The sequence below is a fragment of the Phyllostomus discolor genome, chromosome 8 (assembly GCF_004126475.2).
Source record: "Phyllostomus discolor isolate MPI-MPIP mPhyDis1 chromosome 8, mPhyDis1.pri.v3, whole genome shotgun sequence".
Lineage (NCBI taxonomy): Eukaryota > Metazoa > Chordata > Mammalia > Chiroptera > Phyllostomidae > Phyllostomus > Phyllostomus discolor.
Window position 1 is genome coordinate 40793978 of NC_040910.2, and position 21294 is coordinate 40815271.

Sequence of the window (21294 nt, forward strand, 5' to 3'; positions counted from 1 at the left end):
ATGGTTTCTGGAATGTGAAGACTGAATCTTCGTGAAGTCTCAGAAGCTGCATTAGGGTTTATTTTCTGTTTGTTTGCTTTTAAGACTGCCTTTTCTAGAAGTAAAAACCACACAGATGTGTGTGGTTTCTCTAAGCTCCACAGGGCTGACAGGACCGAGCACCATAGTAATGACTCCCGCCTATCCCCCAGGGGACAAGGGAGAGGAATTTGTGCAAACACATCCTGAAAAGGCAAAGGTGGGGGAGTGGTGGAGGAAGGCCCCAGACATGGCCTAAGGTCCTCTGCGGGGACCCTTCCGAGGGGAGGAGAAACCACGTACAGGGCTCCGTTGGTGTAGACAGTGTCCGCGCCGTCCACATACTGCACTTGGGGTGGGTACACGTGCTGCACGGGCTGGACCTGAAACATCAGATGTCTCGTGTTACGCACAGAGAGTCTACTTGTTGGTGATTTTCTGTTACTCAAGCGGAAAATAACTGTGACTGCCCCTAGTGGGCATTGAGTGCTGCATTCTAGTTTTCCTGACCACAGTTGGAGCTTCTAGAAAGAAACTAGGAGGCAGTGCTGGAAAGGCACACTGGGATGTAACTGTCACTGATCCACTGCTGTGCATGAGGGAAGCTAAGCCTGCTCCATGGGGAGAAGAGCCCAGTCGACAGCTGGGAGCAGGCTGCAGAGCTGGGAATGGCCCTGGGGCCCGCCAGCCACTGGCCATAAGGGCCAATCATGCCGGACAGTGGAAACCAGAGTTGTGGACAGAACGCCGACCTCTGAGCATTGGACCTGTCATCCCCACCCAAGGGGTAGGGCAGGGGGCTCAAGCTGGTCACACTCCACGTGCTGCCACCCCCATGCACCCTTCAGGTGGCCCTGGTGCCCCTCCCCAGCAGAAGAGCAGGGGTCCTGGGAGTCACACTGGGGAGAGACTGTGAGGGTCTGAGCAGAACTGGAAGAAATGGTGGGCCTGGAGTGGGAGATGGAGAGGGGGGTGATGGGAGGAGCCCAGCAGAGGCCTGCCTTGTCCCCATCAGTTCAGCACCTCAGCTGAGGCCCCTGAGGGACACTGGCCCTGGTGGCGGAGGCCCAGGGCTCTGTGTAGAGGACTTCAGAATCTCACCTCAGAGGGAGCCTTAACCAACACCTAACTCAACCTCATTTTGGGGTCCCCAAATCGAGGGCTGGGTCCTATTGTGACCTCTCCCTAGAACTGTGTGTGGAGCTGACTGCCACCTCCGATGACAACCCAACACGGTGTGCACGCACACATGCTCCGCCCCGGGGTAACAGCGCCACATGGTGAAGAGCCCCGGGGTGACCATGCTGAGTAGGTAGTCACCCCACAAGTCCGAGTTGCCCATAAAGAAAGACATGGCGCAGGTCCAGCCCCACAGAGGGGAGAAGGAATCATGACATTGGTCTTGATCTCCCCTCCCTCAAGGGGCTCAGGTTCCCTTCTGGGCCTGCTCAGAAACTTTGCTCCCCTTCCGACCCCACAAGACTCCCCTTTTCTCAGAACAACCCCCCCCCCCCCCCCACTACTCATTGGAGCAGAAGCCCCTGGAGAAAGTGGCGTGTTCTCTGGGCGGTCTCTGTATTTCACTCATGGTCCCTTTTAGGCAGGAGCACACACTAATTTTAAATCAGCATCTTGCAGCGCATAGGCCGGCAAACCCCAGCCCTTGGGCCAGATCCGGCAAGCCTGTTTTTGTGGGTAGTTTTACTGGCACACAGCCACGCCCCTTCTCTTACACCTGTGCCTGCTTCTGGAGACCAGGCAGTGTTGAGTGGTTGTGCCAGAGACTCTCACCTGTAATGCTGAAAGAAAACGCAGTATTTGACTTTTTCCAAACGGAAAGGTTTGCTGACCACTGTCCTACATCCCCTTGACTGCCTGAGCTGATGGCCTGCTGCTCTTAGGTGGGCGAACCCATGCTCTCAAGCTTTCTTCCCAGATAATTTAACTCCACAAGAGGCTCTTCCTCAGCCGCAGCACTCATCTGCGGGTGTGGCACTCGCCCACAGGAGGGTCTGCCTCCCCCAGAGCTGCCGTGCTCTGATCCAGAACACCTTTGCTATCTGTTTGCACATCCACCTCGGCATCCAGTGCCCTATCGAGGGGCTGGCTTGCACCCCACACACGGGATTTCTGAATGAATAAAATATCACCAGCTGTCTTGGCTTGCTGCCAAACTGTTTGGAATGAAAAGATTTTTTAAAAAAACATTTCTTCCAAAAAGCTTTCTGGTAAGGAACTGAAAACATCAAAGAAGAAGGAACAGCAAGGACAGAAAACCAGAGAAGGCGCCAAGATCCCTAAGCGCTAACATGTCCCATGTCGCCTGTGCTGTGGTTACCTGCTGTGGCACCTGCTGGACTCTGGGGAGGGAGATTGGCTGCATCTGGGACCCTTTGGAAGCCGAGCCCGCTGCCTGGACCAGCACCCTCTAAAAGGGAAGGAGAGAAGGACATTCAGACTCGTCAGAGGTTAGGCCCGAAAGCAGATTACAACCAGAGCTACTGCCGCTCGGCCTGCTGTTGCTTTATTGGGCACTCGAAACTGTGAAATGAACAGGATCAAATGGATCCCAGAGTCAAGAGGGAAACAGGAGTGTTTTGTCTGTATAAAGCTGGGGCTTTAGAAGTCAACGGCTTTGGTTTTGTGAGTTTCCAATGTGGACTCTAAATGCCACTGGTTGTGGTGATTTTGCAGTCTTTTGTCTCCTAAACGCCACTGTGCAAAAAGAACTCAGCAGGTACCCAGCACTCCTCGAGCTCACAATCGAAGACAAAAAGAGCATAAATGGTGTAAAAATTAATGGACAAATGGATACACACAATGCTGTTCCTCTACACAATGGAATATCACTCAGCCACTAAAAGGAGTGCAGCTCTGATGCGCTACATGTGGACGGGCCTTGAACACGTGGTGCTCAGCGAGAGAAGCCAGACTGAGAAGACCACACGGTGTGTGATCCCACTTATGTGACACGTCCAGAGACACAGGAAGTAGTTCATGGTTGTCAGGGGCTGCGGAGGGGCACGGGGAATGACAGCTAAGGGGGATGGGGTTTCTGTTTTGGGGTGATGACTATATGAAAAACGTCATAATTTGTGCACTTTAAAATGGTGAATTTTATATTATATGAATTTTGCTGCAATTAATTAAATAAGAACATTAAGGATTTACATGCATACATTCTACAACTGAGCTGTGCAATATGGTAGCCATTTAAACTTCACTTGCATTAGCCCTGGCTGGTGTGGCTCAGTGGATTGAGCACCAGCCTGTGAACTGAAAGGTCGCTGGTTCCATTCCCAGTCAGGGCACATGCCTGGGTTGTGGGCCAGGTCCCCAGTAGGAGGCGTGCGAGAGGCAAATGGTCTATGTTTCTCTCACACATGGATGTTTCTCTCTTCCTCCCTCCCTTCCCCTCTCTCTGAAAAGAAATAAAATCTTGATTTAAATAAACTGTAAACTTCAGCTCTGCAGGTGCTCTGGCCACATTTTCAGTGCCAGAGCCACATGGAGCTGGTGGCAGAACACGACTGCATGCCGGGAAGTTCTATTGGGTGGCTCAGGAGGGGCTGAGAGAGGGAGCAGTGCACCATGGGAAGTGAGCTGCAAGGATTCCTCTTTCTGGCAAGGAACTGGTCAGGAAGCCCAGGGCAGGCATTATTCAGGGAACATAATGCAGCCTGTGGGCAGGAGAGCTGGAGGAAAGGGCATTCCCTGGATAGGCAGGGGGAGGCTCAGCTGGAGCAGCTGATGGTGCATCTGGGGATGGGAGGGGAGGGGTAAGGGGCAAAGATGTTGCCATTGAGATTGTGGTTGGGGGGCCTTGGATGCATCTCTAGCAGGGACAGGAGCCCTAGAACCTGGGAGGGATGCAATGGCCATGGCAGGACCCATTTCAGCCACTCCCACACTCTTCAGGCAACCACCAATCTGTTTTCTGCACCTACAAGCTTAACGTGTGGTTTTACATATAAGTGAGGTCCTCTGGTCTTTGTCTTCCTCTGTCTGATTTGTCTCATCTAGCATAACCCCCCAGGGTCCTTCATGTCCTTGTAAAAGGCCGGTTTGATTCTTTTTCATGGCGGAGTGAGGCTGCCTTGCATCACTGCCTCTTCCCCGCCCAGCCTCTGTGGAGGGACACCGCGGCTGCTCCCACATCTTGGCTACTATACGTAAAGCTGCAGTGAATGAGGGGTCGACGATATTGTTCTGAGTTACTGTTTTCATTTAGAAGAGACTTAATGTAAAACTTATATCTCCACAAATTTTAAATGTATCCATTCTGATGCTAGATTCAATTTTGAACCAAATGTTGAGAATTTTCACTTATCTTTTGCCTTACTCAAAAAGTCATTCTGTGTAAAAGGGTCATTTCCAAGGTAGAAGAAAACTTCCCTTAAAAGAAAAGAACAAGTGAAGTCAGATTTGGGGGTCTAGGACTTTCTTTTTGTTTTTATCATTGATTTCTCGGTGGGACCTTTTGAACAAATAGACAAAAAGCCAAATATCCTGACGTGGGGAGACAGAGAAGCTGTGGCTATTTCAACAGCCGTGGCCTTGGGGCTGAGAAGGCAGGTCAAGAGAACAGAGGTAACTCCCTGCTGATTCAGGTGCTTTTCCAAACCACAGTGGATGAGGTCGCAGTGGCTGCACTGGTCTTTCTGGGCTGGTCCGTTACCTGCGGGGAGGCTGGCACGGGCTGGGCCACAGGTGTCTGGGCGGCCGATGAGGAACACAGAGCCACAGAAGCTGGCGAGTCCGCTGCTCCCTCTGAACTCTGCATGCTCAGTTCTGAAGAGAGGCGGAGAGAGGGTGAGTGCGCACAGCTGCAGTCCCGAAGTCCGAAGGGGCAACTTCAGAGGCCGACAGGACAGGCGAGCGGGAATTCCCTATGGCCTTCCAGGTTCGGAGCAAGGACCCAGCCTGGCTGGGTAAGGAATGGGGAGGAAGTTGCATAACTATCACAAAGAAAGGGAGAGAGGAGGGGGCCAGGGACCGTTCTTTCAAATATCAAACCAAAGAGTAGCCCTGCAGGAGGTCCTCAGTGGCAGGCTGGGGACAACTACTTGTGCCTCTTCCAGGCTGATCAGGCTGACTATTTTCAGGGGTCATGAAACTGTTTACTCATTTACCCAGCAAGTCTCAAGCTCCTGCTGCATGCCTTCTGTTCGGGGAGCTTGGTAAGTGCATTCCCCTAGGGCAGGGTCTCTCCCTCTCCGCACTGTGGCATTGGCCCATTCCCTGGGCCGGAGTTCTGGGCACAGGGGGGGGGTGTTGAGTAGTACCCCTGGCCCCCACCCGCTAGATGCTGGGAGGGCCCCCTCTCCAAGTCATGACAACCAAAAATGTCTTCAGACATTGTCCAATGTCCCCTGAGGGCAAAATTGCCCCCCAGCTGAGAACAAATATCTTAGGGGGAAAAACATGATATACAGTGAGAGTAAAGAAACACTTTCTCCTGGGCTGGATACAAGTCCTCAAGAATTTCAGCAGTAAGTCAAAATGCCTTCTGCCCATAGGGATCTTTGCCCATGAGAAAGCAGAACAGTGTATTTCCTTGTGGCCAGATGCATATATCTTTCTAACAGGTAGTTTTACAATTCTCTACAAAAGACTCATTTAATATCAGAATGATATGGCAGATGATACAAAACCATTCTTTTTTTTTAAAGATTTTATTTATTTATTTTTAGAGACGGAAGGGAGGGAGAAAGAGAGAGACAGAGAGAGAGAGAGAGAGAAACATCAATGTGCAGTTGCTGGGGGTTGTGGCCTGCAACCCAGGCATGTGCCCTGACTGGGAATCGAGCCTGCGACACTTTGGTTCGCAGCCCGTGCTCAATCCACTGAGCTATGCCAGCCAGGGCCTTTTTTTAAAAAAAAAAAAAAAGATTTTATTTATTTTTAGAAAGAGGAAAAAGGAGGGAGAAGGTGAAGGAGAGAAATACTGATATACAAGAGACACATGGATTAGTTGCCTCTCGCACACCCCCCAACCTGGCCCTACCTGAAACCCAGGCACGTGCCCTGACCAGGTTTTCAACCAGCGACCTATCAGTTGACATGCCAGCGCTCGATCCACTGAGCCACACCAGGCATGGCCAAAACCATTCTATAAAATGCAGAAAGTCAAACTGGATTCACTTTAAAACAAACCACTGGCTACCTTAAGCATTTGAGAGGCAGTAAATACACACACTGCACAGAGGAGGTGGCTTTGTGGTCAGATACACCCATCCCCGTCCCCGTCCTGTCCCCAGCTCTGAGAGGTCACCCCCACGAATGCAGTTTCCCGGCCCCTGCCTCACAGGGAGGGCTGACTGGCGCGGTGCACACCACAGAGCCCAGGACATAGAGCCGGTGTCTTCACATATGTTTCTCCATCACCCCACCTGCAGGAGTCCCCACCTGCAAGAATTAGTGAAGAACTTTAAAGCCTTTTTTTAATGTTGAGAAAAACTAGTTATAGAATAAAATAATTTGCCTAAGGGAAGCAGAAATGGGTGTGTGTTTGAATCTGAATATGTTTGTGTAACCTCACCTTTACTTACAGGGACTGATGCACAACTTCCTCCAGTCCCCTTTCCAAATGCCTTTGGTACCAGTGAGAGCCACCCGATGGATGCGTGGTCTGTATGACATTTTTGTTTCCTGTGGGCCTCACTCAGTTCTCACCACTAGATGTCCCCAGCGTCCCGTGGTGACTGGCACCTCGTGTAGAGGAAGAAATTGTGAGTTTTCTTTCTTTCAGTCCTCTGTTACCTGGGTCTCCAACTCTCTCTGCCTTCCTGACAGAAATGGTCTTTGGAATATGCTGTTGGGAATTGTTTAATTGAGGCCTCTTATTTACAGTTTTCCCTAACAGTTAAATCAATCATTTGCATACTATAAGCCACTGTGTTTGCATTTCAAGCCAAGAGGGGGGTAACTCTAGTAACACTAGGAGGAAATAAGTGGATTAAACTCCTTGTGAAAAGAATCCACTAGCAATAAAGTGAGAAAGCTGACTTCGCTGAGGCCAGTTCTTTATCCACAGGCAGAAATCGTTTTGCTCTGAAGCCCAAGTCTTACTGAAGCAAGGAGAGCTGTAAGAGCCTGGGGGACAGTGAGTCCATTCTCGGCTCACTACGACAAGAACATACCTTCCAAAAACCAGGTTATTCCATATCACAAGTTTTTTTCTTTTTTTAACACAGGGGGAGGGAGGGAGAAAGAGAGGAAGAGAAACACCAGTTGCCTCTCCTCCGCGCCCTCCCTGGGGACCAAACTGCCACCCAGGCAAGTAAGTGCCCAGACCAGGAATCAAACCAGTGAGCCTTTGCTCTGCAGGATGTAGCCCAACCAACTGAGCCACCCTGGTCAGGACTCCACGTCGTGTGGAGTTTTCCTGTTAACAAGTTCCCTGGTTTAAGACACAATTTTCCATGCACTGTCTGAGTTTATTGCACTGCTCGGCTTGTATTGTTCAGAGCAGGTACAGCGAACGTTTTCTGTGAGGGACAGAGACTTTCGGCCGGTCCCGACTGCCACTACTAGACATTGCATCACGGCAGAACAGCGGCGTTTGCTCACATGTGAGTCAGTGACCTTGACTGTTCTTTTTTTTACTTAAAAAATATGTTTATTGATTTTAGAGAGGGATAGAGGGGGAGAAAAATCAATGTGAGAGGAAAACAAAAGGAAGTTCTTTAGGATGAAGGGAAATAACACCAGATGGTAAACTTGGATCTAGTTTAGCGAAGAAGGAAGAATGATTATTTGAAATGATAAATATGTGCGGTAATGACAAAAGACAGTATATCTTTCTTTTATCTTTTAATTTCTTTAAAAGTCTAATTAAGAAAGCTGGAGTGGCCACAATTATCAGACAAAATAGATTTTGAGACAAGGAATATTTCTAAAAATAATGAGAGACATTTCATCATCATGATATGATCAATTTATCAGGATGACATAATCATTATAGAAGTGTGTACATCACATAAAACAGCTTCAAAATACATGAAGAAAAAAATCAACAGAACTAACTAACTAACTAATCATAGTTGGAGATTTTAAACACCCCTCTCTAAGTAATTCGATAGAAACTAAACAAAATATCAGTAAGGATACAGAGTATCTCAATGACACGGTCAGCCACATTGATCTAAAGGGCATTTATCGAACACAAAAGCAAATCCTGCACATTCCTTTCAAATGCACATGAAATGTGCACTAAGCAGGTCATATTCTTGGCCATTAAGTACATACATTTCAAAAAACTAAAATTATACAGAACATGTACGTATTTTGATCACAATGGAGATATAAATCAGTAATATATCTAGAAAAATGCCAAACATTTAGAAAATGTAAAATATATTTCTAAAGTAACCCATAGGTCAAAAATAAAACCTGAGAGAAACTAGAGAATATTCTGAACTAAACGACGATGGGAACACCACGCACCAGGAACTGTGGGATGCATCTAGAATGGTGTCTAGAAGGAAGTGGTTGGCTTTACAAGCTTATATTGGGAAGGCTTAAACTCAGTCATTTATGTTATCAACCTCAGGAAGCCATAAAAAGATGAGCAAATCAAGCTTAAGTGGACAAAAGCAAATAATAAAGATAAAATAATGAAATAAAAAGCTCCACAGTAGAGAAAATGAACAAAACCAAAATTTCTTCAAAATTGAAATTTTTTCCAAAAAGAAATGAGTTATCTAGCCACAAAAAGACATGGAGGAAACATAAATGCATATTTCCAATTCAAAGTAAATGTATACATACAGTGTAATTCCAACTACATGATATTCTGGAAAAGAAAACTATGGAGACAGTCAGAAGATCAGTGGTTTTCAGGAGCTTAGGGGGAAGGAATGCTGAACAGGTAGAACAAGAGCATACTCAGGGCAGGGAACATACCCTGTGTTAGAGCGTACCTCTGCCCAGATGCAGAGAAAGCACAGCACCGAGACTGAACCCTGATGTGAAGTATGAACTTCGGGTGACAGAGATGTGTCAGCACAGGTTTCATAAGCTGGAACAAACGCACCGCTCTGGTGGGAGATGTGGACGTGAGGGAGGCTGTGTGCCCGTGGGAGCAGAAGGTATATGGGAAATTTCTGTGCCTTCCTCTCAGTTTTGCTATGAACCTACATAAAACCGCTATTAAAAAATCTTAGAAAAAAGCTCTGGCTGGTGTAGCTTAGTGGATTGAGTGCGGACTGTGAACCAAAGAGTTGCTGGTTCAATTCCCAGTCAGAACACATGCCTGGGTTTCAGACCAGGTCCCAGAGAGGGGGCGCATGAGAGACAACCACACATTGATGTTTCTCTCCCTGTCTCCCTCCCTTCCCCTCTCTTTAAAAATAAATAAATAAAATCTTAAAAAAATAAAATATTACATACTAAATTAGGGGAGAAATTTAAAAAATCTAAAAAAAATAGAAAAACCCCTTTAAAAAACTGGTAAGACCAAAGAAAAAAACTATGAATTGCTGATATCAAGAATGAAAGAAACAAGATATACCCACTACAAGTCTTACAGAAATCAAAATGATAATAAAAAGCTATTATAAACAACTTTAGCCAATAAATTCAACAACTTGGATCAAATGAACTTTTTTTGAAAAACACAACATACTACAAATGATACAATATGAAATTTAAAAATGTGAATGTTGTATCTTTAAAAATCTTGAATTATGTTCAAAACCTCCCTACAAATTCCAGGCACAGACAGTTTCATTGGTAAATGCTATCAAATATCAAAAAAGGAATTCCGTACACAAATTCCATCAAGAAATAGAGAAAGAAACACCTCAAAAATCACTTCATGAGGCCAGCAAAACCCTATACCAAAACTTGATAAAGATATTACAAGAAAAGTATTTAGATCAATATCTCTCATAAATACTTTTGCAAAACTCATAACAAGAGAAATCTAATCCAGCAATATGTAACCAATATAGCCAACACTTACAGTGTCATTTGATTTTTAACAAAGTTGTCAAGGCAATTCCATAATGGAAGCAAATTTGTTTAAACAAATGGCATATTCACATGATAGGAAGAAAAGCCACTTCAATCCCTACCTCACGCCATACACAAAAATGATTTCAAATTGAAATAGACTTACACATAAAAGCTAAAACTGTAAAACTTCTAAGAGAAAACATAGGGGTGTAGGCAAAGATTTCTCAGACAAGATGCAGAAATCATAAATATAAAAGAAAAACAATAAATTAGATTCACCCAAATGTAAAACTTCTGTTTGTTGGAAGACTTCATTAAGAACACAAATAGGTAAGCCACAGTCTGGGAGCAAATATTTGCAAAACGTGTATCTGACACAGGGCTTTTATCCATGATACCAAAAGCTCCTGCAATTCAACAGGAAGACCAATAAACTAATGGGCAAAAGACTCAAACAGGTAATTGGTAAAGATATGCACATTCTCCAAATGTATACGAACTAGTATTCGACACTGTGAGTGACTAGGGAAATGTCAAGACTACACTGAGATCCTGCTGAACACGCACTAGAACGGCTAAAATAAAATCTGACCACAACCGATGTGGGCACGTGGAGGAATCGTAACTCTCACATACTTGTACGGATGGAAAATGGTACGATCACATTGGGAAAAAGGTTTGACAATTTTCCAGAAAGTTAAACCTATCCTTTAACCCAGAATTCTTCTACTAGGTACTTATTCAAAATACATGGAAATACCCGTCTTCAAAAACATCTGTATGAGCATGCTCACAGCAGCTTCATTCACAATCGCCAAAAAGCAGGAATAACGTAACCCAAGTGTCCATCATCGGGAGGATGGACGAGAAACTAGACAATGGTAAGTTAAAAATGCATATGGTAAGTCCTAAAACAACCACTAAAAAAGAACGGATATAGCTAACAAAGCTAATAGGGAAATACTAGTCATTAATACAAAGGGTTGAACTCATATAAGCAACACATGGGTGATCTCAGAGTCATTATGCTGAGCGACAGGAGCTAGACCCAAGGCACAGAGTGTAGAGTGGAGCAAACGAATCTCAGGTTTAACACACAGTCAGAACGGCGCGGGGCTGGGATGACTGGCAAGGGGCAGACGGGAGCTGCCCAGGGAGGTGGGTGGACACATTCTCTGTGATGAGAGGGTGTGTGTTACATGAAATAGCCAAATATTAGACGCCAAGGTTTGTGCATTTACTGTATGTGAAAGTTAACCTAAAAAAACCCTGTAAAGATACAATAACAAAGTGGAGACTGGGAAGCGGTCCAAGAAAGACAGAAGGGCCCTAACTGTTGAGGCCAGTGATGGCTACACAGCGTTCGCTAGCCTGTGTGTTGACTTTGTTAACATTTGGAATTTCGGTTATAAAAAGTGAAACAAAAAGCCAATCCAGCTATTAGCTTTCAGCCCAAAAGAATAAGTGCCACCATGTTTTATTGCTGGTCTGCCATGTTAGCAGCCCTTGAAGAGCAGTAGTTTGTGTTCCTTCCAGAAGGGGAGGCTGGATCCGAGGCACCCCTCCACCTGGGAGAAGAGGCAGCAGCAGGGGAAGGGAGGTGGCTGGCCCCACATTCAACATGAAGTTCGGGAAGCCCCCTTTCCCACTCAGCTGTGCCAGGCTCCTTTGTGACCAAGGTTACCCTAGAAGCAGTCTCATAGGCGTGAGTGCAGATCTGCGCTTCTCCTCTAAACTTGAACTTGCGAAAAGATCTGGGAACCATTCAGTTTCTATCTCTGTCACATTCGTCTGTCCTCTCTCCCATTTTTCTTCCCAAGGCGGGGCCCTGAGCACAGCCTCAGGACAGCCAGCACAAAGGAGAAGGGACTCCAACTGGACTCAGCCTGGCCAGGCTGGCCCAAAGTGCCCGGGGGCTCAGACACACGCCGAGTGTGTTTATAAGCCGAGCACTTTCCATCTGTCATCTGGTCCAAGATAAGGGCAGACTGGAAACATAAGTGGGAAAGCGCAGCGTCATTGCTGCCACTTCCCCTCCTGGCAGCATCAGCGTATGGAAGGCACATCTGACCTTCTGGAGATGCTGCCAGGAACACCCACCAGCGAGGCTGCGTGCTGAGGTTCCTGAGTGCGTGTGAGGGGCACACAGACCCATGGTCAGCGGCCCTGGGCCGCAGCCTCCATGAATGAATCTGCCCGGACATAAAGGGAAGAAACTTCTGTTTACAGGAAAATATTCTGGTTACCTAGTAACCAGTAATGACAGAAAAGGAAATGCAGGAAATGCTGAGGGCAATTTCTGGGCCTGCTTCTGGCCTGACACTGACTCACCAGGACCTGAAGCAATCTCCTTTCATTCCTGCTCTTCCATATGCCAAGCTGAGGGATCACCTGCCTCACAGAGGTCGGACAGATATTTAGAAAACATTGGTCATCTTTGGGTAATTAGGGAAGAGCACATAAACGTTTTTAGTTCCTGTCGTTCCTATTGGCTTTGGGGAGACACACAGCCTCTTGTACTTGGAGAGACACGGGTCTCCTCAGGCCATCAGGTCATGCTCTCCTGGTACTTGGTAGCACCTGGATGGCACCAGGGACCATTTTCCCCAAGAAAGCAATCAATTTCTTCTGTATGAACAAGAAGCAACAAGTCCAGAACACTCTCAAAAGTTCTTTCCAACTCCGGGCTCTGTCTGATGTCTATGCTGACATCCCCAGTGGTGTTACAGTGACTAGAAAAATTGAAAAATCAAGTCCATTCCTTCTCTCCACCCGCTTTGATCTGAGTCCAGGTTTAAGGAGCGAGGGATGCGTGGTTTGGGTTCTGTCTCTGCTGTCTCTGACTGCCTGAGGCCCTGGCCCAGCCCGCACCACAGCCCCATTCAGCTCTGGGCACCGAGAGGAGACTCGCGTGTCTGAGGAACCGAGTATCCACCACTCTTCACCGAAAGGTGGATGCTTTCACAGTCCGTGACGGCAGAATCCGAGTCCTTTGTCACACCTGAATCACTCCCAGCACATCCAGCAGACACTAATGCAGGGTCACAGGCTCAGCCTGCTGACATGCTCTGTCCTGGACACTGTGGGTGCTGAGAAGCACCCCTGGCCTCTGGGAGCGCCACCAGCACCCTGTGTCTCCAGACACTGCTGAGTGTCTCCTGGGGGGGCAGGACTGCCCCAAATGAGAGCCACTGTTCTAAACGAACGTGAGGTGTCTGAGAAATGAGCTGGATAAATGGTGCTTCAGTGTGATGAACTTGTCGACAGGCAGAGAATAACAGAGGGGACCTGGACACGAAATCGTTAACAGTTCTGCCAGATAGGCAGTGTGGAACTGGGTGGGGGATGAGGGACCCTTTAAAAGCTCCCCACCAAGGAGAGGGATATAAGGGGACTATATGGTAATGAGAAAAAATGAAAAATTAAAAAATAAAAGCTCCCCAGCATTTCCAAGAGTATCAACTCCAAGTTCCTGCAAGGGCGACTGGTCAGCCCGTGTTGGCCTGGAGCTGTCGGACGCCTGTCACTCCGCTGGCAATGCCTGCCTTTTTTCTGTTGCAGCTGTGGACTTTGAAGGATCAGAGCTGGCCCTGAGTTTCTCTGGAAGTATCTTCGGAGTTCAAATTCCTTTTTCTTTTGGTAAGAACTGGGCATCGGTTCCTGTTTTCTTCTCAGCAGCCAAATTTTTCCTCTAGCTCCAGCAGAGGATCAGGCCCGAGCCCTGGAAACAGGCCGTCTGTCTGAAGGGTTCAAGGCAGGAGGCATCCAGGCCGCAGGCAGCCCCTGCATCACAGGCTGTCAGTCATCCTCAGTCACCTGGGACAGCAGCTCCCTCGCCCCCCCCCCCCCCCCCCCCCCCCCCCCGTCCTCACAGGAGCTCTCTCTTACTTCCCCCTTAAAGAGAGATTTGACTACTAAGGTCTGGCTACCTCGTCTCGTATGTGGCCTAATATTAGCAAGTGACAATGTCAGGGATTCAGGAGAAATGGGAATTAAAAAACCTTCACCAACATTTTCATGTAGCAAATGTTTGAGGCAGGCTCCTAATACCAGCTCTCATTAGGAAAGACTTAAACACCATATGATTTGGTGTCCAGGAAACGAAACTCCCCCCAGGATGGGGGTGGGTGCCCCAAAGTTCATCACATCAAAGGGAGTGGGAACTCGGTGCTGAGTGGGAGACCAACTGTCAGCTGCTGCTTTGTGCTAGGAGAGTGAGCGAGAAAGGTGTCTTACACTTCCATGTGTACACACAAACAAACCGTATGTGCACACACACACAAAACACAGTGCCCACACAAATACACATGGCACACATATGTGCACACAGAAGTCACACATAAACACATGCATGCACACACATGTACAACACAGGCTAAAGTGAGAAAAATGGCCCAAACCACTCAGAAGACACTACTGACATGTTCTTTCTTACTCTAGATATTTTTCTATAACACTGAATGTTGACCAGTCCCCATGGGGAAAAATCAATGGTTCTCATAGCAAAAAGGGAAGGGAACCTATGTTTACACATTTGCACCCGTGCATATGGGGACAATATCTTGGAATGCAGGCTTTTCTCTGTGGACAACTTCCTCATCCTGGGATGCTGCTGTGGAACTGTGACACCGCCACCCAGATCCCGACACAGCCTCTGCCCCAGCTCTCAGCTTCCCGCCCACACACAGTCCCCGTGTCCCTTGCCCTGCTCCCACAGCCACGTCCCTCCCTCTGTGCAGAGCCTGACCCTGACATTTCTACTCCTCTCGTCCCAGCACCTTCAGTCCCCGATACACACCGTCTGTGGCAGCTTTCCTGCTACACCGGCAGAGTGGGGTGGCCGTGACAGGAACTGGCAGAGCCTGTTCCTCTGCGGCCCTTCTCAGAGTCCGACCCAAGTGTGGGCGTGAGTCCCACAGCCTCGGTCCCCACAGAGGACGCGCTGCCTGGCCGTCCCCTGCCTTCTGCTCTGGCCCCATTCTCGCAGCCCACACGCCACGTTCAGTCACGCTATCCTGGAGGCACATCCATCGTCACCATGGCTCCAGCCTTAGCTCCTTTGCTGGCCCAGGGCCTGGGGAGACAGCCTGTGCTCTTTCGGCATCTTTGCCTCCCTCTCATGCTCTGCCCTCCATGTTCTCACAATGGCCCCCCATTTTCCCCAACCGAGGTCTTAGTGGGCAGTTTCAGGCTCGTCTGAATTTGACCTCTCCATAGTGTTTGGTGTCATTCCTTGAGATGCTTTCCTCTTGTTTCCGGTCTCTTCTGCCCTCTGAGGATGTCTTCTCAGCCCCCTGTTCTGGCCCCTCTTTGTCCCACACCCTATCGGGGTCCTCCCCTCCTCCAACTCTGTCACCCTGCACTTAACTTCCAACACCGTCCACTTGCCTCGCTCCAGGCTCCATTTCCAGTTGCTTCCCAGAGCTGGGTGCCTTTCAGGTGCCACAACAAATCCAAAAGGGAACTTCTTTCCCCCAAACTTGCCATTTCTCCTATATTTCCTCAGCCACTGGGCTGTCAGTCATTGGGATCTCCTTTGGCCTCGGGGCCACATCCACCTTGTGACCCTGCCGGCTGTCTCTGCTGGGTCCCACCTCCCAGGGACCTAGGGCAGTCCCTGCCTCCTAGCCACACATCTGGAAGTCTGGTGCTGCCTCCCAAGTGGACTACCAAGATGGGGTCCGAGACATCTGGAGGCCAAGGGTCTGTGGCCCTCGAGGAGGTTAGGTGTCATGCGCTAGATGCTTCCAGGCTTGCCCTTACATTGAGGGACAGTGCAGCCTGCTTTGGGTGATCCGGACCTTCTGACCCAAAGACTGTTGATGCTCAGCCAGCCCGAGAGCCCTGCTCTGCGGATTGATTAAAAAAGGGACACCTGATTCTCTTCCTGCTCCCCAACCTGCCACTGGATCTTCTTTCCACCAGGGAAAAGACTTAACAGCCTGGATAAGAAACTTGACTTCTGAACACATCCTGAGGTGAGTGTCCAGTTGGGTAGGGAGGAGGCGGGGCTGCATGGACTTTGGACTCAGGTACTACCAAGTTCAAATCTCGGCTCTGTCACTTGCTATGGCCGTGGCCTCAGTTTCCTCATTTGCCAAAGGGATGGGGAGGCTGAAGGGGAATGAGGCACTGGATGTGCCGCCTCAGGCCTGGGTCCCAGCCGTGCTCCACAAATCAGTACAGCTGACCTCGAACACCATAGTGTGAACTGTGCAGGTCCACTTATATGTGGGTTTCTTCAAATAAACATATTGGGAAACTTTTTAGAGAGATGCAACAACTTGAACTTGCCTTGGCAGATGACCCATATGATTTTCTCATAACATTTTCTTTCCTCTATCTCACTTTATTGTAAGAATAGAGTATATAATACAGAGAACAGTGATTTTCAACCAGTGTGCCACAGCACACTGGTGAGCTGCAAGGGTGTTTAAACCGTGCAATACCTGACTGTCTGGTCAGGGGCACTCATCTCATTCCCTTAGATTGTCAAATGAAAAAAATGACAACAGCCAACAGAACAATAGCTATCTGGTGTGAATGCATCAAAGTTATACCTATTTTTGGTCAGACTAGCAAAAAATACATTTTTTGGTATGCTGAAGAATTTTATACCTAGTTTATATGTGCCTCGAGAGGAAAGGGTAAAAATCGCTGACAGAACATACGAAATATGTGTTACTCCACTGTTGATGTTGTTGGTAAGGTTCCCAGTCCACAGTGCGCTATTAGCAGTTAAGTTTTGGAGAAGTCAGAGTTATATGTGGTTTTTGGACTGTGTGGGGGATGGGCACTTCTAACCCCCACTCATGACCAAGTAAGAAGGAAGGACAAGGACCTGGAAGACAATCACAGACGGTGGCGGCAGTGACCGACTCAGCATTGACTGCGTGTGTGCCAGACTCTGGGCCACGTGTGTTACACGTGTGTTCCTACTTAGTCCCGAGGAAGCTAGTCCATTGTCTCCGTCACTCTAGAAACGACAGACAGACTGAGGCTCTGAGAGGTTTGGCAATGAGCTGAAGGCCACACATGCAGCATCATGGGGCAGAACGGGATTTGCACCAGAACTTCCTCCTTTACCAGAAAGAGGCACAAGTTTGTAAAGATCCCTGAATCTCCTGCTGTCTCCCCAAAGAGAATGCAAAACAGTAACAGGAGCTCCGTGTGTGGCTTGAAGAGTCTCCGCCATTTACGAGTGGCACTGGAGCTCTGAGTGGACAACAGGACTCGCCAAATGAGTTACATGAACCTGGTGGGGCCTGCACATGTCCCTACCCTGCCTGGTTCTGGTTAAAACGGTTCTTTATTCATTCTTGTCACTTGTAAATAACAACCCTAACAACCATCATCACCATCTCTTCCCCACAGGAGTTGCCCACACAGTGGTCTATATCAGAATGGTGACATCCCGACTGACCCCCCAACCGACTGTGCACATTGAACACCTGCTTTTACTCTCACCCCTGGAGTCCGATGCCACTTGTTCCCCATGCCCCTCTCTGTCCTCTTCGAACCTCGTGAGCACATGTGCGTGCGCCCTCTCTCCGCACAGGTGCGCTGTGTGTACTAGACTCTCCCCTCTGCCCAGTATACACCCTCGCTGTCGCTCTATGGAGAAAGCCAGGCTTCCTCTGATTTCTGACTGTCTAACTGGAATGCCCACCCAACTTGGGTCCCCCAGTTCAATCCAAGTGGAACTCAATGTGCCAGGTGTGATGCCCAGGCCTGCAGGACGCCGGGTGGGCCACTACACTGTGCTGCCTACACCTACGAGTCAGAGTCTTTGCGGAATTAAGGGTGGCCAGCATGGCGCCAGTGGTTCAGACCCAGAGTGACAAGCAGGTGGCATTCATGCTGGCATGGAGGGCCACAGTCACAGTGGCACCTGCCAGAATGGGACTAATGTGATCCCATGGAGCAGGGCCAAGGCCAGGCTGGAGAGCACTCTGTCCCTCAAAAATCTACCTGCCTGTTACAGCTACGGACAAAAGGGCTGCTCAGGTGATGGGGGGCAGGAAAACCCACCAGCAGCTCCAAAGTGGCCGACGCATGGGGGTGAGCAGTGATTAAAGCCCTCTGCCCTGCCAGAGTGCCTCATCATCAGTGTGGGTTTCCTGACCTTGGCACTGTGGACGCAGGGCGGGGCATTCTTGGCTGGAGGGCCATCCGGGCTCTCTGGGGAGGTGAGCAGCATCCCTGGTCTCTGCCACTCGATGCCATCATCCAGCTGTGACAACCACAGACATTTGGAGCTATCCCCCGATCTCTCGGGGGGGCAGAGTCAGCAGGGGCTGAGAGGCACTGCTTGGCCTTTCCTGGGACTTCTCAAAAACTCTAACCTGTGTTTTAACGCAGTTCCCAGGAGACCTGCATCACATTTGAGTTTGAGAAGCACGGCTCCAGACCAGGGTTGCTCAGCCTTGACAACGCAGACTCCAGGACCAGGTCGTTCTCTGTGGGGCTGTCCTGGGCACTGTAGGGTGCTAAGCAGCCCCCACCCACTTGATGCCAAGAGCACCTTCTCTCTCCCAGCCATGACAACCACAAACATCTCCACACATAGCCCATGAGTGTCCCCTGGGGGGCAAGGTCACCCCCACTGAGAACTACTGGTCCAAGGCCCCGCCTCACGACACACGGCATCTCCAACTAGCCAAGCTGTTCTTCTTGCTTAGTGCCCATCACTCAGTCGTTTACACATTCGGCTTTGAGACCAGCCAGGCCTCCTTGAGAAAACCAAGTCTGGGTCTTACTCACCCTTGTGACCACTTCCAGGCCCCCACTAGCCACTGCTGGCCCCTGGCACGTTCCCTATAGTGATCCTCCAGAACTATTCCGAAGTGAAAGGGGACAGGAGGTTCCTGCTGCCTGGGGCTGCCCACCCACACTGCCCACACAGGGCCGAACACCGGCCTTGCCCCCCGGCAGGCTGTGGGTCCGGGTTCCAGGTTCTGGACGCAGTGTCATCGGGGCCCCGCTTTTAGACTCCAGCTCGTCCTCTCAGCAGACCTTCCTTCCCTCTGACGTGCACCCTGGTTTCTACATTTTTTCTCTCTTCTGCACACTCTCCAGCAGGTGAGCAATGCGTGAGGCCAGTGAAAATGTGGAGGCCCGGGGGGCTGCCTGACGCCAGGCTGGAGGCTGCTTTAAGTCGCCCCCTTCTACCCCACCTCCCACGTCTCAGAGCCGCCCAGACAGCTGGCGGGGGAGGGAGTGGGGCAGGACCACAAGGGGCAGGGCGGGAGCTTCTTCCTTGACAGCATCTCCTGGGTCTGAGCCTGGTGACAACCTGGCACAGGGCACAGCTGCCTGGTGGCGGGGGTCTCCTGTCCTGTCCCCACCGCCACCCCTAGGGACAGACAATGACCATGGGTGATGGGCAGTGTTTCCACGACTGATTCAGGCAGAGAGGAGGCTGACTTCCTTTGTCCTACTAACATTGCACACGGGACCTTCCCAATTTACCCCCTACCTCCCCTCCTGTCATCACCTACTCTGAAATTTAAAAAATGGAGAAATGGTCCCACTAAGAGTCAAGAACTTCTTGAAATCACAGATCTGGGTGGCCCTTGGAAATCACGCAGCCCAGCTCTTTCACACAACAGATGGTGGATTTACCCACAATGGTAAATGGTTGGTCTAAGCTACAAAGCCTAATGTGAGATAAAGTATTTCCATTCATTCAAAAGAACATTTTTAAATGAGGCAGCAATTCCTGAAAAATGACTTGCCCTCCCTGACTGGTACAGCTCAGTAGGTTGGGTGTCATCCCGTTAAGCGAAAGGCCGCTGGTTTGATTCCCAGTCAGGGCACATGCCTGGGTTCCAGGTTCGGTCCCTGGTCAGGAAGCGAACAAGAGGCAACTGATCGATGTTTCTCTCCCTTTCTTTCTTTATCTAAAAAATAAATAAATGAAGTCTTTTAAAACTGACTTGCCCACATGGGACTGGGTGGGAAACAGCTTCCTGGAACACAGGGCAGCATTCCCATCGGAAGGATTTATCTTTTCCAGTAGTCAGTGATCTACAGCGACCTCTGCAACAGGCTGCAGGAATGACCAGGGACTCGAACAGGCCATCTAGGGAGTCTTCGGTGAGTCAGAATTCATGTCACAGCCAGCAACACTCACTGTCATTGGATCTTGATGACTACATTGAACAGGGCTGGCAGCTAAACAGCTGGATTTTTTTCTTTTCTTTTTTTTTTTACATGCTTGCTTTTACCTGTTCTAGAACACAAATGACACCCCATTGTAAGTTTCAGCTGCAAAAGACAGTTGGGAAACTTGCTCGAATACTTTGAATTGTCCTAAGATGCTAGCTGGAATGCTGGCATAGAAATGAAATGAGCATTTCCTTGAAGTTACAGAGTGAGCTGCCCTTAAAGGAAAGAACATCCGTGTAACTGAAGCACGTCTCACCAAAGAGCTGTTTTACCGACCACGAGCTGTGGTGTGCTGATACAGGAGGGCAGCACGTTTGTGGCTGGTGCTGCATTAGCCGGGCAGATTGTGCTTCCAGCGAATAAGGCAGGATCAGGTGCCCACCGAAAACCTGCACTGCCTATCATTTCTCAATTTATAGCCCTGGTTGGTGGGCAGCGGCAGGGGGGACAGTGCTGAGAGGAGGGAAAGAAATGTGTCACCGGCTTTGAATGAAGTTCAGGGGCAGTGTTTACCTAAGCAACCAGCCCTGGTAAACAATCACTATCTCTGGCTGGCCCAGGAGGAGGTGGGGGGAATGACACTGTTTTGATCAAAATCTACCCTGTGGCTGCAAAGTGCCCATTAACAGGGTCAGGGTTTTCCACTCCCCTGGTAGTGGGGACACACCTGCTTCCCCTAATATAATATTCATGTTCCCTGGAGGGTCAACGACTTCTTCAGAGGAATACTGAAGAACCAGAAGGTTCTGGGTTCAGTTTCCATCAGCAGCCGCCCTTGCGTGTGAGCCATCAGGGTTCAGCTCCTGGCATTCCCAATGTTCTCAGGCAGCAGGAACGGAAGCCTCACGCTGAGAAGCGCTCCGGAAGGTGCAGCTCACCGGAGACCTACAGTAGCAGGCTGGCCGGCCAATGATTTTGTAAATGTGAGGACGTAGATCAGAAAAAGAAATTCCACTTAAGACTGAAATATGTCTCCAGTTGAGAGCAGTCTAGGACAGATTCAAATGGCTAAAAGTTTTTTTCCCTCAATATCTCCTCTTGGTTTATATACAGGGTAAGATGTCAATGTGACAATATGCTTCCTTCTAAGCAGACCCCAAGTGAACCCCCTTAACCTGTCACAGCAGATCAAACACAAACATAATT

The 21294-nt window shown here is 49.0% G+C and overlaps 1 protein-coding gene across 5 annotated transcripts in view; it reads right to left on the bottom strand.

The window, feature by feature from the left end:
- Positions 1–21294, bottom strand: part of RFX2 (regulatory factor X2) — an 81643-nt gene that overhangs the window by 35871 nt on the left and 24478 nt on the right. For 2 of the 5 annotated variants that reach the window (XM_028521733.2, XM_028521737.2), the window contains exons 2-4: positions 4697–4809; positions 2357–2446; positions 322–401 (exon numbers count right to left, since the gene is read on the bottom strand). The exons of 2 other annotated variants lie outside the window; for them this stretch is intronic. In XM_028521733.2, coding sequence (XP_028377534.1) covers positions 322–401; positions 2357–2446; positions 4697–4801 — 275 coding nt within the window. In that variant the 5' untranslated portion in view covers positions 4802–4809. Of the gene's footprint in view, positions 1–321; positions 402–1751; positions 1818–2356; positions 2447–4696; positions 4810–21294 lie in introns of those variants that run through there. One more of the 5 variants, XM_036032263.1, reaches the window with a different exon arrangement.